The sequence below is a fragment of the Erinaceus europaeus genome, chromosome 9 (genome assembly GCF_950295315.1).
Source record: "Erinaceus europaeus chromosome 9, mEriEur2.1, whole genome shotgun sequence".
Taxonomy (NCBI): domain Eukaryota; kingdom Metazoa; phylum Chordata; class Mammalia; order Eulipotyphla; family Erinaceidae; genus Erinaceus; species Erinaceus europaeus.
This window is the reverse complement of record NC_080170.1, coordinates 67097450-67113593: the sequence shown is the minus strand read 5'-3', so window position 1 is coordinate 67113593 and position 16144 is coordinate 67097450. Positions and strand designations below refer to the sequence as shown.

At 42.8% G+C, this 16144-nt stretch overlaps 1 protein-coding gene across 2 annotated transcripts in view; it reads left to right on the top strand.

Annotated features, from left to right (window-relative positions):
• Positions 1 to 470: 470 nt before the first annotated feature.
• Positions 471 to 16144, top strand: part of SDHC (succinate dehydrogenase complex subunit C) — a 30204-nt gene continuing 14530 nt past the window's right edge. The window contains exons 1-3 of one of the 2 annotated variants that reach the window (XM_007537427.3): positions 471 to 526; positions 11366 to 11422; positions 12498 to 12599. In XM_007537427.3, coding sequence (XP_007537489.2) covers positions 507 to 526; positions 11366 to 11422; positions 12498 to 12599 — 179 coding nt within the window. In that variant the 5' untranslated portion in view covers positions 471 to 506. The remainder of the gene's footprint in view (positions 527 to 11365; positions 11423 to 12497; positions 12600 to 16144) is intronic. The other variant, XM_016194448.2, reaches the window with a different exon arrangement.

Genomic DNA, 16144 nt, shown 5'->3' with positions numbered 1-16144 from the left:
TACAACTGTTTTATCTCCGTGCTGAGAACAGGTGGGAGTCCAGAGTACTGTTTGCCTAGGGTAGTGATGGGGGGGGGGGGGGGGTTGGTCCGGTGGGGGGGAGGGGCGGGGTTCAGCCGATCAAACACCCAATGCTTAGCATGCTGGAGGGATGAGAGTGACACCGAACCCAGGTACCAGCTGTAGGTATCAAGCTAATTTTGGAGCGTGTCACTTGAGAATGGGAGAAAATCTAGGTGGTTTAGCTGACACTACAGGCACACTTGTGCATGCTTAGGAAACTCAGAGGTAGCTATAAGAACCGCCAGCTAAATAAAGTTTGCAGGCCCTGCCCGCAGCTAGGCCGAGTCGTACACACCTGAGAAAAACACCTGCATCTGAGTCTGCACCGCGGAGCCGTGGCCTTTTTAAAGTACCCATACCGTCACGTGACCGACAGACCCGGCCCCCTCGCCCAGTGGAGTGGGCGGGGCGTTCCGTCACTTCCGTCCAGGCGGGAACCCAAGATGGCTGCGCTTTTTTTGAGGTGACTTTAGCGCGGGGCTGGGAGTTGGTGTCCGCGGCTGTCGGGGGCTTTGAGCTACCTCGCACGTCTCGCTGGTACCCTGAGCCCGGACCCTGTGGGCACGGAGGCCATTTCTCCCCGGCCGCTACACAGGGGCTGGGGTCTGCCCCCCCCACCCCCATCCTCACGCCGTCCCGTCCCCGTCGCCCACTTCTGTTTCCTCTTCCCCAGATGTATGTCTGGGCTGCGCCCGGAGCCAAGCTCCGGAAAAATAAATAGTCCTCCCTCCAGAGGTCAACGGGATATATATAGGCCCTGCGACGATGAGGCCCTTTTTAGGGGTTGGGCTGCAAGGAGAGAACCCTTTGCTGGACTTTGCCTTTGCTTCTGGCCCCGCAGACTAGCTGCTGCGACCAGAGGCCCCGAGTTCTCACGGGCCCCGGCGGCTGAGGCTGCGGGGGGCTGCGGGTCGCGGGAGCGCCGGCAGAGGTCGCTGCGCTGGCCCCGAGCAGCCCAGTGAACTCGGTTCTAAGATGATTTAAATGGTTTGCAGTGCGTGGGTCGTGCTCCCAGGGAAACTCCGTCCAGGGAAATATCCTCGATTCTCTCTCATTTCGTACTGTCCACTTGTCTAGACATTTTTTTTTTTTTTTCTCTACTGAGAACCTTTCTGTTTGTGACTTTCACCTGTGCCGGTCATAATCTCAGCAGCTTCCTGCCAGCTCTATTTTTGAAAACGATTTGTTATGGAAAGTTAGCTTTCATGCTGTTGCGATTTCTGCCCTCGGGACCCCCCCCATAGCTTCTCGTTTTCCTTTCCATTTAGTCTCTCCGTATAAAAATATACTTTAGTTTTCTACTATGGTAGCGTGATTCTGTTTGGAGTTGGGATCAGGAATGGCTTGTATGTATGTATGTATGTATTTATTACCAGAGCATTTCTCAGTCCAGGAGATTGAACCCAACACCTTGAAGCCTCGGGCTTGAGTCTCTTTGCTATATCACCCCACCCAGGAATGGGCTGTATTCATCTCCATCTTTTCTTTGCCTTTCAACTCCAGATGGACATCTCCCCCCTTCCTCCCCAGGTGTGCCAGGGCCTGCCTTGTCTCCTTTACTCTAGATGTTTTGACCATAATTGAGTGTTTCCGAAGTATTTGATACATTTTGTTAGATGTCAGGGGCTTTGGGTAAAATCGACATTGAAAAGTGGTCGTATTGGTTCTTAGCTGCCTGAGTATTAGCATTCAGAAACTGAGGATCATGATACTCTTTAAATTGGTCCACACATTGTAAGTTGGGGTTGGGTAGGACCATTACTACTAGGACTTGATACCAAGAAAATGATTTATTTTTTTCTTGTGGTAGTCCAAAGTGCTCATCTCTCCCTTTAGTTCTCACAAGGTTTTTTTTTTGTTTTGTTTTGGTTTTTTTTTGGGTTTTTTTGAGGAGAAATAAGTAGTTAAGGAACTCCCCCCCCTTCTGATTGAAGTTTCAGATCTAATTCTATTTTACTAGAGGAATTTGGAAACACCACTACCCCAACTCAGGTCCTTGATTCCACTGCTTCTGCAGACTTCTCCTCCTCCTCCTTACTATTCTGCTTTTTCATTTTAGATAGAAACAAAGAGGGAGAGATAGAAGAGAGACGCTTTAGGGAGTCGGGCGGTACCAGCGGGTTAAGCGCAGGTGGTGCAAAGCACAAGGACCAGCATAAGGATCCCAGTTCGAGCCCCCGGCTCCCCACCTGCAGGGGCGTCGCTTCACAAGCGGTGAAACAGGTCTGCAGGTGTCTCTCTTTCTCTCCCTCTCTCTGTCTTCTCCGTCTCTCTCCATTTCTGTCTTATCTAACAATAACGACAACAATAGTAACTCAACAATAAAAGTAAACAAGGGCAACAAAAGGGAATGAATAAATAAATATTTTTTTAAAAGGGGGGGAGTCGGACGGTAGCGCAGCGGCTTAAGCGCACTTAGCCAAGCTCAAGGACCAGTGTAAGCATCCAGGTCCCCACCTACAGGGGAGTCGCTTCACAAGCGGTGAAGCAGTTCTGCAGGTGTCTATCTCTCCCCGTCTCTGTCTTCCCCTCCTCTCTCCATTTCTCTCTGTCCTATCCAATGACAACATCAATAATAACAACAACAACAATGAAAAACAACAAGGACAACAAAAGGGAAAATAAATAAATATATAAAAAAGAAAATATAAAAAAGACACTTTTTTGCACCACCCCAATGTTTACAGAGATCTTCCTGATGCTGGGGGTTCAAACTTGTGTCTTTGAACATGGCAAGGTGTGTGCTCTGCCTTGTGAGCTATTTATCAGCCCCTGAAATCTTTTTTAATGTACTAATTTAACCTCAGAGGTGAATTCCTTCTAAGAAATTCTAGGAACTAACTTCTAGTTCTGGTCGTACTTTTCCATTTATTTCAACAGTTTAAGGGCATTGATGCTATATCTGTGAATTAAAGTACTAACATTGGAGACACAGAAGAGGAACATTGGATAAACATCTTTTTATTTTATTTATTTATTTTTGCCTCAAGGGTTATTGCTGGGGCTTGGTGCCTGCACTACAAATCCACTGCTCCTGGAGGCCATTTTTTTCCCTTTTGTTGCCCTTGTTGTTTATCATTGTTGTTGTCGTTGTTGTTATTGCTGTCGTTGTTGCTAGCTAGGACAGAGAGAAACTGAGAGCGGAGGGGAAGACAAAGCGAGAGAGAGAAAGACAGGCACCTGCAGACATGCTTCACTGTTTGTGAAGCTACCGCCCTGCAGGTGGGTAGCTAGGGGCTCGAACCTGGATCCTTGTGCCCGTCCCTCCGCTTTGTGCCATGTGAGTTTAACCTGCTGCGCTACTGCCCACCCCCCATATTTTTATTTTCAAGATTTTATTCATTTATTGATGAGAGAGACCATCAGATTGTCCGTCTGGCACATGGGATGCTCAGGCTTCCAATCTTCAAACTAGCCACTGCACCACTTCTTACACCCTAAGTAAACATTAAAAAAAACTTTAAAAAATTTATTTTAATGAGAGATACAGAGAAAACGACCAATGTACTGCCCAGTTTTGGCTCATTTTGATCCTGGGGATTGAACCTAGGACCTCAGAGCCTCAGGCATAAAAGTCATTTTTGGGAGTCGGGCTGTAGCGCAGTGGGTTAAGCGCAGGTGGCACAAAGCACAAGGACCGGCATAAGGATCCTGGTTCGAACCCCGGCTCCCCACCTGCAGGGGAGTCGCTTCACAGGCGGTGAAGCAGGTGTCTATCTTTCTCTCCTCCTCTCTGTCTTCCCCTCCTCTCTCCATTTCTCTCTGTCCTATCCAACAACAACAACAACAATAATAACTACAACAAGGGCAACAAAAGGGAATAAATAAAATAAATATAAAAAAATTTTTTTAAAAAGTCATTTTTATGGTCTTTATCCTGTTCCCTAGCCCCAGCTCAATTATACATTTTTAAAGAAACTATTCTTTTTTTTTTTTTAAATTTTATTTATTAGATAGAGACAGCCAGAAATGGAGAGGGAAGGGGGTGATGGAGAGAGAGAGAGAGAGAGAGAGACACCTGCAGCTCTGCTTCATCACTTGTGTAGCTTTCCCCTTGCAGGTGGGGACTGGGACCTCGAACCTGGGTCTGTGCATACTGTAATGTGTGCTTAACCAGGTGCACCACCACCCGGCCCCAGAAAACTATTCTTAACTAAAAACTGTTAACAGAATACTGTATGTAAGTCATGACCTTTGAATAGTGCTCTAAATTATTTATTTTAATGCTCTAGATTTTGTAAACTCCCTAAATAGTTCAAGGACTAGCCAGAGATGACTAACCAAGCAAATACTGGTACTTACTCAAGTAATGACTTGCCAGAGCCAAAAAAGAGAAATAAGCTAAAAACAGCCATGTGTTTTTTCTTTCTTCCTTTATTTATTATTGGATAGAGACAGAAAGAAATTGAGAGGGAAGGGGGAGATAGAGAGGGAGAGAGACACCTGCAGCCCTGCTTCACCACTTGTGGAGCTTTCCCCCTGCAGGTGGGGAGCAGGGGCTTGAACCTGTGAGCACTTAACTAGGTGTGCCACCACCTGGCCCCCCTAACAGCAATGTTTCTATTGAATAATGTTCATGCTACTTAAACTTGATTACCAAGAGTCCTTTCTGGACAGTGCTCAGAAGATTAAATGCTACAGGAAAAAGATCTCTAAAAAAATAAGGTTTAACTCTAAAATTTGTGAGACGGCTTTTTAAAATTAAGCATACTCATTCACCAACTTTTTTTTTTTTTTTGAGCTTCCATGTGTTAGACACTATTACAGGTGGTCTAGATGCAGTGTTTGCCAGTCCTGCCCTTGAGTTCAAAGTCTAGCAGGGGAGATACATAAATAGATTAATGATTAAGCAACATAGTAAATGGCAATATAGAGATAATATGGTGAGTTGATGGAAGCATGGAAGGCACAGTAGGAAAGGCTGCTGATATGACAGTTATCATCAAAGGGTTGTTGGGTTTTGAAGGGTGAGTGTTGGTTTATGAGGGACTGTATGAACAAGAGATGTAGACTCTGAGTGGTGGGTGTGCTCTCGGTGGACAAATGTACCATTCGGTGTATGAATGTTACATTCAAAGGCCGAAACCAAAGGGAATTTGGAGGGGAGAATTGGCTTGAGCCTTATTGGAAAGGGACTCATTTGAGCTGGAGAGATAGCATTATGGTTCTGCAAAAAGATCTTGCCTGAGACTCGAAAGTCTTAGGTTCAGTCCCTGGTACCACCATAAATCAGAGCTGAGCAGTGCTCTGGGAAAAAGAGAGGGAGAGCAGGAGAGAGAAAGAGAGTAAGAGAGAGAAAGAGAAGACATCCATTTGGCTATGATATGAAGCTGATGATATTAGCTTTGGGGACTGTTGACTAAATGTTAAGAGTTACCACAAAGAAACTGGGCTAGGAATTAGCTCACCTGGTAGAGCATGCACCTTACCCAGGGTGTAACTGTGGGATTGAGTTCCCGCAGATGGTAGAACATTGGTGTGTGGTCTTTCCCTCTAACTAAACTAAAAGAAGTGAAAAAAAGTTGGTCTGGGAGCAGTAGAATCTCATGTGAGAGGCCCTGAAACCACACCTACAAAAGTCAACTTTATTTTTCAGCTCTGATAATAGGGAAGAGATTGGTGATAGATCAGCTTAGGAGCACCTGTTATAGTCCTAATGAGAAATACAGGGTGGGGGCTGGATGGTGGTGCACCTGGCTGAGCACACATATTACAATGCACAAGAACCCAGGTTTGAGCCCCCAGCCCCCATCTGCAGGGGGGAAAGCTTTGTGAGTGATGTAGCAGTGTTGCAGGTATCTCTCTGTTTCTCTTCCTCTCTATCTTCCCCTCCCCTCTTGATTTCTGACTGTCTCTATCCAATAAGTAAAGATAATAAATTTTAAAAAGAGAGAAATTCAGGGTGTAGACTGAAGTTTTCTAAGTTGTATTGGGTGTTGCCTTGCATGGGATTGAGGAGATGAAGAAAAGAGAAATCAGGGAATCGGGCTGTAGTGCAGCGGGTTAAGTGCACGTGGTGCAAAGCACAAAGACTGGAGTAAGGATCCTGGTTGAAGTCCCTGGCTCCCCACCTACAGGGGTTTCACTTCACAAGAGGTGAAACAGGTCTGTAGGTGTCTTTCTCTTCCCCTCTCTGTCTTCCCCTCCTCTCTCCATTTCTCTCTGTCCTATCAAAGCCAATATCAATAACAACAATAATAACTAAAAACAACAAGGGCAACAAAAGGGAAAATAAATAAAAATATTTAAAAAAAAAAGAAAAGAAAAATCAAGGGTACTTTGTGTTGTGTCTTGGGACTTGGGTGGTAGCTACCATTGATCAGAATGCTGGTATGCAAATTAATGTTCTTTATGGCTATTACATTTATTTATAAAAATAGTTTGCCACTTCCCCCAACCCTTTTTTTTTTTTTTTAGATAGAGACAGAGAGGTAGAGAAGCAGAGAGAGTGAAAGAGACCACAACATCAAAACAGTGCAGTGGGGCCTGGGCTTCAACCTGGATCACACACATGGCAAAGCAGTGCTCTATCCAAGTGAGCTATTTTGTCAGACCTATACATCTATTTTAGATGTTATGAAACTTTTGGGGATATCCGTCAGTTCAAGTTTAGAGGTCATGTAAAAGAAACTCTTCACATGGCAGTCACATCCTATCTTGGACCAAAAATGGTTTTACTCAGTTTGATCGTGCAGAATTGTCTTTGAGTATAACTTTTCCCCCCAAAAGCCAAATTCATTTTCATCAGATGAATATTTTTATCACCTCTGAGGGAATGTGATGTACATCCTAAAGACCTGGGGGTGATGAGAAACTAACAATGCCCTAAGTATATGTGGAATATTACAGTTGAAGGAGTACTTCCTAGTACATTTTCTCATTGCTTCCTGCCAGCCAATAGAAAGGAATTATCGGGAGTTGGGCTGTAGCACAGCGGGTTAAGCGCAGGTGGCGCAAAGCACAAGGACCGGCTAAGGATCCCGGTTCAAGCCCCGGCTCCCCACCTGCAGGGGAGTCGCTTCACAGGAGGTGAAGCAGGTCTGCAGGTGTCTTTCTCTCCTCTCTGTCTTCCCCTCCTCTCTCCATTTCTCTCTGTCCTATCCAACAATGACAACAACAATAATAACTACAACAATAAAACAACAAGGGCAACAAAGGGAATAAATTAAATAAATAAATAAATAAATAAAGGAATTATCAACCTCATTTTAAAGTCACATGACCTAAGCAGATCTAGAGCTTCAATCTGGCTCTTTGATTTTGTCCACTGTGTGTTCTACATTTCTATTCTGCCTTTCTGCCTCAATCCAGAGAAGGGTCTAAACAATGATTTGGTGACCCAGGTTTAAGCCACATTGAAGAAAGATTCAATGCTGTGGTTTCTTTCCCTCTCTTTGCCTTTCTATCTCTTAATTAAATTAGGGAGTCGGGTGGTAGCGCAGCAGGTTAAGCTCACATGGTGCAAGTCGCAAGGACAGGTGTAAGGATCCCGGTTCCAGCCCCAAGCTCCCCACCTGCAGGGGAGTTGCTTCACAGGCAGTGAAGCAGGTCTGCAGGTGTCTATCTTTCTCTTCCCCATCTCTCTCCATTTTTCTCTATCCAACAACAACATCAATAACAACTAATAACTACAACAATAAAAAAAGGGCAACAACAACAAAAAAGGGAATAAATAAATATTTTTTAAAAAAGAAAATAAATTAAATATTTGAGGGTCAGGGAGATAGTACAGTGGTAGCCCACAGTCCTTGCACGCTAGAGTTTCCAAGTTTGATCCCTGGCAGTAGCCAGAGCTAAGTGGTGCTCTGGTTATTTAAATCACATTTTAAAATATATTTAAAATATTATTTGTCTTATTTTAATGAGAAATACAGAGAGAAAGATGCAAAGAAAGATACAGAACAGTGCTCAGCTCTGGCTTATGGAAGGTTGAACCTGGGACTTTGGTGCCTGAGGCATGAGAGTCTTCTTGTATAACCCTTATGCTATCTCCTCTGCCCTAAAAAATTTTTGAGTAGTGATTATACCTGTTAAGGGAAGTAGATGCATGTCATAATACAGTACATTTAGAAGGGGGCAGCACAGTTTTAGAAATTATAAATTCTAGGGGACCAGGTGGTGGCGCACCTGGTTGAGCACACGTGACAATGTGCAAGGACCTGGGTTTGAGTCCCCGGTCCCCCACCTGCAGGAGTAAAGCTTTGTGAGTGGTGAAACAATGTTGCAGGTGTCTGTCTCTCCCTCACTATCACCCCTTTCTCTCTAGATTTCTGGCTATCTCTATCCAATAAGTAAAATAAAGATAAAAATTTTTTTAAAAAATTATAAATTCTATCTTGCTAGTCAGTAATAAAATAACTTAGGATAGACGTCTGGCTATAACATAGAGAACACTTTTCCTGGGTAGGAAAAAAGAAATCTTTCCAGAATTTCTTTTGTCAGATTTCAGGCATGGTTATGAAGTTTGTATATTTAGCTTCTGTTAGGGCTTTGTGGGAAGTTTAACTGGTATTTGTCTGGGAAACAATAGCAATAGACAGAGAAAGCGCCTTAGATTCCAACCCACATCTGCAAACTCTCGCTGGGTGGCTGGGTGATTGAACTGGTCTGATGTGAGGAATGTGTGCCCTGCCACTTCAGAGTCACAATTGCTTCCATTGACTTGGAAGATTTGTTCCCACTTCTTTCTGGGACCCTTGGATATACAATGTCCATATTCACCTCTTGCCTTCAAGTGTCTGCGAGTGTGTGTGTGTGTGTGTGTGTGTGTCCATCCATCCGTGTTTCCATTCTTTTGTTCCTTCTATAATAATAATACATAGGGGTCTTGAGATGTTTGTACATATAAAGAGGTGTTAAGGACATTGCAAGCTTGACACCATCCTTGCCTCTTCATGAGATTATAAATTCTCGCAGTACCTTGCACATAGTGGCTAAGCAATATATTTTGCAGACTGCATATCAATTTGGTATTTACTTACTCATTGGATAGAAACAGAGAAATCAAGAGTGAAGGGGGAGATAGAGAGGGAGTGGGAAAGATACTTGCAGAACTGCTTCACGGATCATGTGCATTGTGTGCTCAGTTGGGTGTGCCACCACACAGTCCCCTACTGTTAATTCTTTTTTAATCACTTCACTGGCGGAAATGATGATTTACAAGAGTGTTGTCACATGTATACATTTTCTTATCTCCCTATGAATGTATTTTAAATTTTAATCCCATCTGATAAATTCCCTAAATGCTTTTTCCTGAAGGTAAGCTATATTGAGAAGCTAGTGCATAGAGGGTTATAGTGGGAATACTATATTATTTCTCATGAAATAAAAATAAATAAATAAATAAATAAATAAATAAAAGTAAACCTGGAGCTGAGAGATTGCTCACCCCATAGAGTCTGTACCTTACCATGTTGGATGCGCTGGGTTCAAACCACTTCACCATCTGGGGGCTCCATACCACAGGGAGAACCACCAAGTATGGTGGCACAATGTCAGTAGATGGGGTGGTGGTGAGAGCATTGGACTTAAAAGCATGAGATCCTAAGTTTGATCCTTGACATTTCATGTGCCAGAGTGATGCTCTGGTATTCTTTCTTTCTTTCTTTCTCTCTTTCTTTCTCTGTCTCTTGAGCCTTCTTTCTCATATTAATTTTTTCTTTTTAAGTATGGTGGGTGTTGGAGTGGTATATGTTGTCACACACACTCTCTCTGTCTCTGTATATCTGAAATAAAAAGAATGGGTGGGGGGAGAGTCAATCCAGGAGCAGTGAAATCTTGTTTGAGGCCTTGGCATCACAACAGGTGGGTAGCCATTGTTTAGTAGAAAACACATCATTTTTCAGTGTCTTTAATAGAGGTGGTAAAGAAATTTTTTAAGGGCCGTGTTTTCAGTATCTATTAGAGGACTAATGATGGCCTGAAATTCATCTGGAGTGTCTAGAACACCATGATAGTCCTTAAAATACCAGGTATTAATATTCAGGTCCCTCCCTCCACAAGCCTATTTTCTTTCTTTCTTTTTTTCTTTCTCTCTTTCTTTTCTTTCTTTTTTTTTTAGCCACTTTAGCAGGTGTTTGCTGTAGCTCATCTCTGTACTTGGTGGTGCCAGTTACTTATTCTGTGTTTGAAAAAAATTTCATATCAGTCTTTCAACCGTAATCCTCCTTAAGACCTTACTTATGCAAGGTTATTTTTTTGCAATACAGTAGATAAAATATTAAACTCTCAGGCATGAGGTCCTGAGTTCAGTCCCCACCAAAGCATATACTAGAGTGATAGTTTGGTTCTCCCTCCGTCTCTCATTTTCTCATTAATAAATATTTTTATTTTTATTTATTTACTTATTTAGGAGACAGGGAACCAGAGCATCACTCTGACTAGTGTATGTGCTACCAAGGATTGAACTCCAGACCTCATCTTGAAGAGGCCAATACTCCATCCACTCTGATACTTCCTGGGCATTTATTTATTTATTTGAAAGATTGCAGGAGAGAGTAAAAGAACCAGACATTACTCTGGTAGATGTGCTGCTGGGGATTGAACTCAGAACCTCATGCTTGAGAGTCCAGTGCTTTATCCACTGTTCCACCTCCCGGATCACAGGCATTTATTTATTTATTTATTTATTTATTTATTTATTTCTAGAACATGTCTCAGCTCTGGCTTATGGTGGTGTGGGGGATTGAACCAGAGACTTCAAGGCCTCAGACATGAAAGTCTTTTTTCATAAGCATTATGCTATATCCCCAACCCCTACTTTTTTCTTTTTTAAGATCTATGCTTTTATTGAGAGAAGAGAGAGCCAGAGCATCACTTTGGCACATGTGATGTTTGGCACACCCAGTTGAGTGATATAATGTACAAGACCCTCGTTCAAGTCTCTGGTCCCCACCTGTAGGAGGAAAGCTTCTCAGGAGGTGAAGCAGTGCTGTAGGTGTCTTCCCCCCTCCTTTTTAATTTCTGTCTATCAAAAAAGAAAAAGAAGTTTCAAGGACAGTGCTACTGTCATTCCTTTATCCTAATTTCAGTTTATGCCTCTATCCCTAAGTCTAATAGAGCACAAAAATAGGTTGTGGTCCAGGAGATGGTGCAGTGGAAATAAAAAGTCGGACTCTAATAAAGTATGAGGTCCTGTGTTTGATCCCAGACATTGAATGTGCCAGAGTGATGCTGTAGTTCTCTCTGTGTCCCTGTCTCCCAACACCATCCGTAAATAAATAAATCTTTAAAAACAAAATAGAAATGTGGACAGACTGACTTTGACCACTGAATGTTAGCTGATGATTATCCTATGTTGCAGACATGCTGGCCGCCAGTACCTCCGTGCCCACCTAAGCCCTCAGCTCGTCATCAGAAAGTAAGTTTCTATGTCTGTGGAGATGATTTCTTCTTCACTTTTTTTCCTTTCAGGGAAAAGCAACAAGTTGTTGCCTTCAGTTTCAGGGGTGAGTATGGGTAGCAGACACTTGTGAGACAGGTAACAATTTAGTGATTGTGGTCATTAGTTTTCTCATCTAGTAAGAAAGAAAGAAGTTGTGCTTCTATCAGCAAGCTTATGTGCTGGGAGAGGGAATTAGAAGAGTTAGCCTCTGATGAGACCTCACTGGGTTATTGAGTTTATAATTCAGTCAACCTGGTGTAAGGTGAATGGATGAACGTGTTTTCCAAATAAATGGGTTCTTTCACTTACCAAATTTATTTATTTATTTTTGGTACTGGGGCATGACTCTACTGCTGCAAGCTGAATTTCTCACTTTTTGTTTCAGGGAGGGAGGGAGGGAGGCTAAGAGAGAGAAGAATGCAGCACTGCTCCCTTCTTTGGAGCTTCTGTCTGTGTTGTGGTGCCAGGGCTCAAATCTAGGGCCTTGCACATAGTAAGGCACATGCTCTACCAGGTGAACTATCTACTAGCCTGCTAACATATCAAAATTCATGTGTTTATTTACTTTTTGCTGCTAGGACTTCTCACCTCTGATTCCTTGTGCATGGTACTCTTCTGTGGTGTAGGAAACTTAGACTTGGGTCCTCTCACATAGCACAGTACGCACTATTGGGTGAGTTGGCTCCTAGTGCCTTTAACAACTTTGTATCACATAAAAATCTAAGGGCCTGAGAGATAGTTTACTAGGTAGAGCACTAGCATTGCCATGTGTGAGGCCCAGGTTTGAGTTCCAGAATCATAATTCTGTGCTGTGGTTCCTTGTCCCCCTCTCTTCCTCCCCTATTTTCCTCCCCTCTCCCCCCTTCCATTCTCCCCTTTTCCCCTTTCCCTCTCCCCCTTTCCCTTTCCCTCCCTCTCTCCCTAAATTTATGTCTCTATCTGAATAAAAGAGTGGTCTGGGAATGTTGGAATTGTGCATATGTGAGGCCTCAGTTTTACACACATTTTACTAAGCTTACTTTTAATAATTTGTACTTTGTTTTCATTCTAGTGCTGTTCCTATGGGAACCACAGCCAAAGAAGAGATGGAGAGATTCTGGAATAAGAACACTAGCTCAAACCGTCCTCTGTCTCCTCATATCACTATCTATAGGTAAGTGCTCTGGAACCAGGAAATTTAGAAGTAGTGAGTGGGCTAGGGAGGTAGGGTAGTAATAATATAAAATACTTTTATGCCTGAAGTTCTCAAGTCACAGGTTTAATCTCCAGCACTATAAGCCAGAACTGAGCTGTGTTCTGGTCTTCTCTCTCATTAAAACAAACAAACAAATAAACAGAATATTAAAAATAGAAGTAGTGAGTAACAGTTCTGGAGGTTGGTCTGCAGTCTACCTGAGATATTCCTCAGTCCTGTTTTATAATAGCATGACCACTTTCTGTATCCTGAAATCTGTCCTGCAAAGCTGTCAATTAGGAGATTCTGATAAAGCGCAATGTTGTTCCCATTAATTAAAAGAGAGAGAGACTTTTAGATTTACATAAAGGTGGCAGAAATAGTATCCAGAGTTCATATAAGCTGTATGCAGATTCCCAGCTTGTTGACCTGTCTGAATACTTACAGAATGAACTGCAGAGATGGCTGCTGCTCCCTTGCTGCTTTATGAGTTTTCCATTGTTGCTATAACAAGTCATCACAAGCTTTGTGACTTAGAACAGTATGTTTATGATCCTACTGTTTTGCTAGGCAGAAGTCTAACATGAATCTCTGGGAGCTCAATTTAAAGATGCTGGCAGGGCTGCCTTCCCTTGTGGAAACTCCAGGGGAGTATTTTTCCTGCCTTCCCCAGCTTCAGGAGGCTGCTCTGAGCCTCTTGGTTTGGCATCTTTCCTCCATCTTTTTTCCTTATCAGTGGTAATGAGTACTTCTAAGAGGAAAAACTCATTTCTCCTCTACTTTTATGACATTAGCTTAAGGAGAAACCATCACTTGTTGGGCCTTAAAGCCAGCCCCCTTGCTCTGCTTAGATAATCACTGTTTTGCCTGAAAGATCCCCACCACCACATTATCCCCTCAGGGTGTTGCTAATTCAGTTAAAACCATTGCAACAGTTGCTAAGGACGCTTCTACCTTCCCAACATGCCTTTTGTTTCTCTTCACCCCCTTTCCTAGCCAGTCCCATCCCAACTTGCCATTTCTGGAATTCTCCCATGTGCTCACACCCAATTCTGGGGCGTCCGCATGAATAAAGATTTGCGTTTCCACTCCGCCACGAGTTCCTGGTCTCTTCTCTCTCCACATCCAACCCGATAATCACTATTCTCTCTCACTTCTCAGTATTTCTGACAGCAGATGTGTAAAGGTCTTCTCACATTAATCAGTTTTTTTTTTTTTTTTTTTTTAACTCTGGACACCAATTGGATGTTCTACAGTTCAGTTCTGATACTAACTACCTGGAGTTAGCACATATAGAGTAATTAGAGTAATTAGAGTAGCTCATAGAACTTGGAAATACTAGCTTATTATAAAGGATATTATAAATGAATAGATGGAAGAGTTACCTAAAAGGCTACCTATATGTCTGGAAGAAATATTTATTTAACTAGATCACTGCTTAGCTCTGGCTTATGGTGGTGATGATGATTGAACCTGGGACCTCAGCCTCAGACATGAAAATCAGTATTATTTCCTTAGCTCTTCAGTTAAAAAAAAAAAAAGTTATGGTAGGAGAGAGAAAAATTGGAGCATTACTCTGGCATGTGATAAACTCAAGACCTCATGCTTCTATGTCTAGCACTATAGTCACTCTGCCACCTCCTAGGCTTCTGGAAGGAGTTCTGTCTCTGTGAAATTGGAGTGTACCAATATCCTATGGGTTCACCAGCCAGCAAGATCTCCAGACCCTATAATTTGAGGGCTTAAACGAAGATTTCATAATGTAGTTGTGATCATATTGAACTCAACTTTGCTCCCTCTCCTCTGTAAGATAGGCTTGGGAATGAAAGTTCTAATGGTGTGGTCTTTCTGATGATCAGCCCCCACCCAGCAGCCTACCTGGAATCCCCTCCTGAAAGCAAAGAGTACTCTTACGACCCAGGAAATCCCAAAGGATTTAGGAGCTTTGTGTTAGTAACTATGGTCAAAGGCCAAATATTAGGGAAACATGCTCTTTGTTCCTCTGTCACTGAGGAGATTACAAGGGTTCAGGGGCTAGGACCAAAGAGCAATATGTTTGTTTCTCATTGTTAAACAATACCTCTCTTGCCCAAAGGGTCATACTCATATATTTTGATGTTTAAATGGTCTTAGATATGGCCAGTGGGAATTTTTCAAGATGGCTTCTAAGAAATCAGGATCTGGGGGAGTCAGGCTGTAGCGCAGCGGGTTAAGCGCAGGTGGCGCAAAGCACAAGGACCGGCATAAGGATCCTGTTTCGAACCCTGGCTCCCCACCTGCAGGGGAGTTGCCTCACAGGCGGTGAAGTAGTAGGTCTGCAGGTGTCTATCTTTCTCTCCTCCTCTCTGTCTTCCCCTCCTCTCTCCATTTCTCTCTGTCCTATCCAACAACGACAACAACAATAATAACTACAACAATAAAACAACAAGGGCAACAAAAGGGAATAAATAAATAAAATAAATATTAAAAAAAAAAAAAAGAAAAAGAAACAAAAAAGAAATCAGGATCTGGGTGCTGGGTGGGCTCACTGTTGCCAAAAGTGGTGCTGCTTCTAGGCCCTTTGAGCAAAGAGAATTAGGAAACACGTCTCTTCTTATACCTGCCGCTTCTCAGAAGTAGCACTGACATTGGTGAAGCTGATGTCTCTTAAGCAAAGCCCCTCTAGATCTGCTCCATCCTAGGTAGTCCAGCCATGCAGCTTGTGCTCTGTTTTCCTCTTTGCTTGAGTTCTTGCCAGGGAGACTTGCCATTTTTTCACCACCTCCACAAATACCACAGCTATGTAGATTTTTTTTTTCCTAAGCCAGATTCCAGAAATAATTATGATTGCAGAAATCAGGATAGTCTATAAAACAGAAGGAGACTAAAAAGCGATACCAATCCTCACCACTTTCTGGTGAACTGTTTAGGAGATGATGGGTTTGGGAAGATAGGATAATGATGTTGATCTTCTCAAATGGTTCTTCATCTGTATTTGATCCATATCTTGTCTCATAGGTTCTGTAGTAAGTGATGTTGAGCTGTCGAGGTTGAGTCTTTCCACCCTATTTGCTTTGCAGTCATGAAACTAGACAGCTTGTGGGTGGAAAAAAAAAAAAAACCTCAGGGAATTTGAGGTTGTTTCCAAAATGTTCTGTCCAGGAAAGATACTTGAGATATCTGGTATCACTTCCTAACTTTTAGAATTTTGTTTTGTTTTATTTTATTTTGTTTTGCCTCCAGGGTTATTGCTGGGGCTCGGTGCCTGCACTACTAATCCACTGCTCCTGAAGGCCATTCCCCCCCACTTTTTGTTGCCCTTGTTTTTATTGCTATTATTGCTATTGCTGTTGCTGTTGGATAGGACAAAGAGAAATCGAGAGAGAAGGAGAAAGACAGACACCTGCAGACCTGCTTCACCGCCTATGAAGTGACCCCCCCTACAGGTAGAGAGAATTTTTTTTTAGGGGAGCATGGAAGGATGTCCTTCAGTCAGCCTTTACAATGTACTCTCTTAATGGAATGAGTCAGTTTATCAAAGCAAT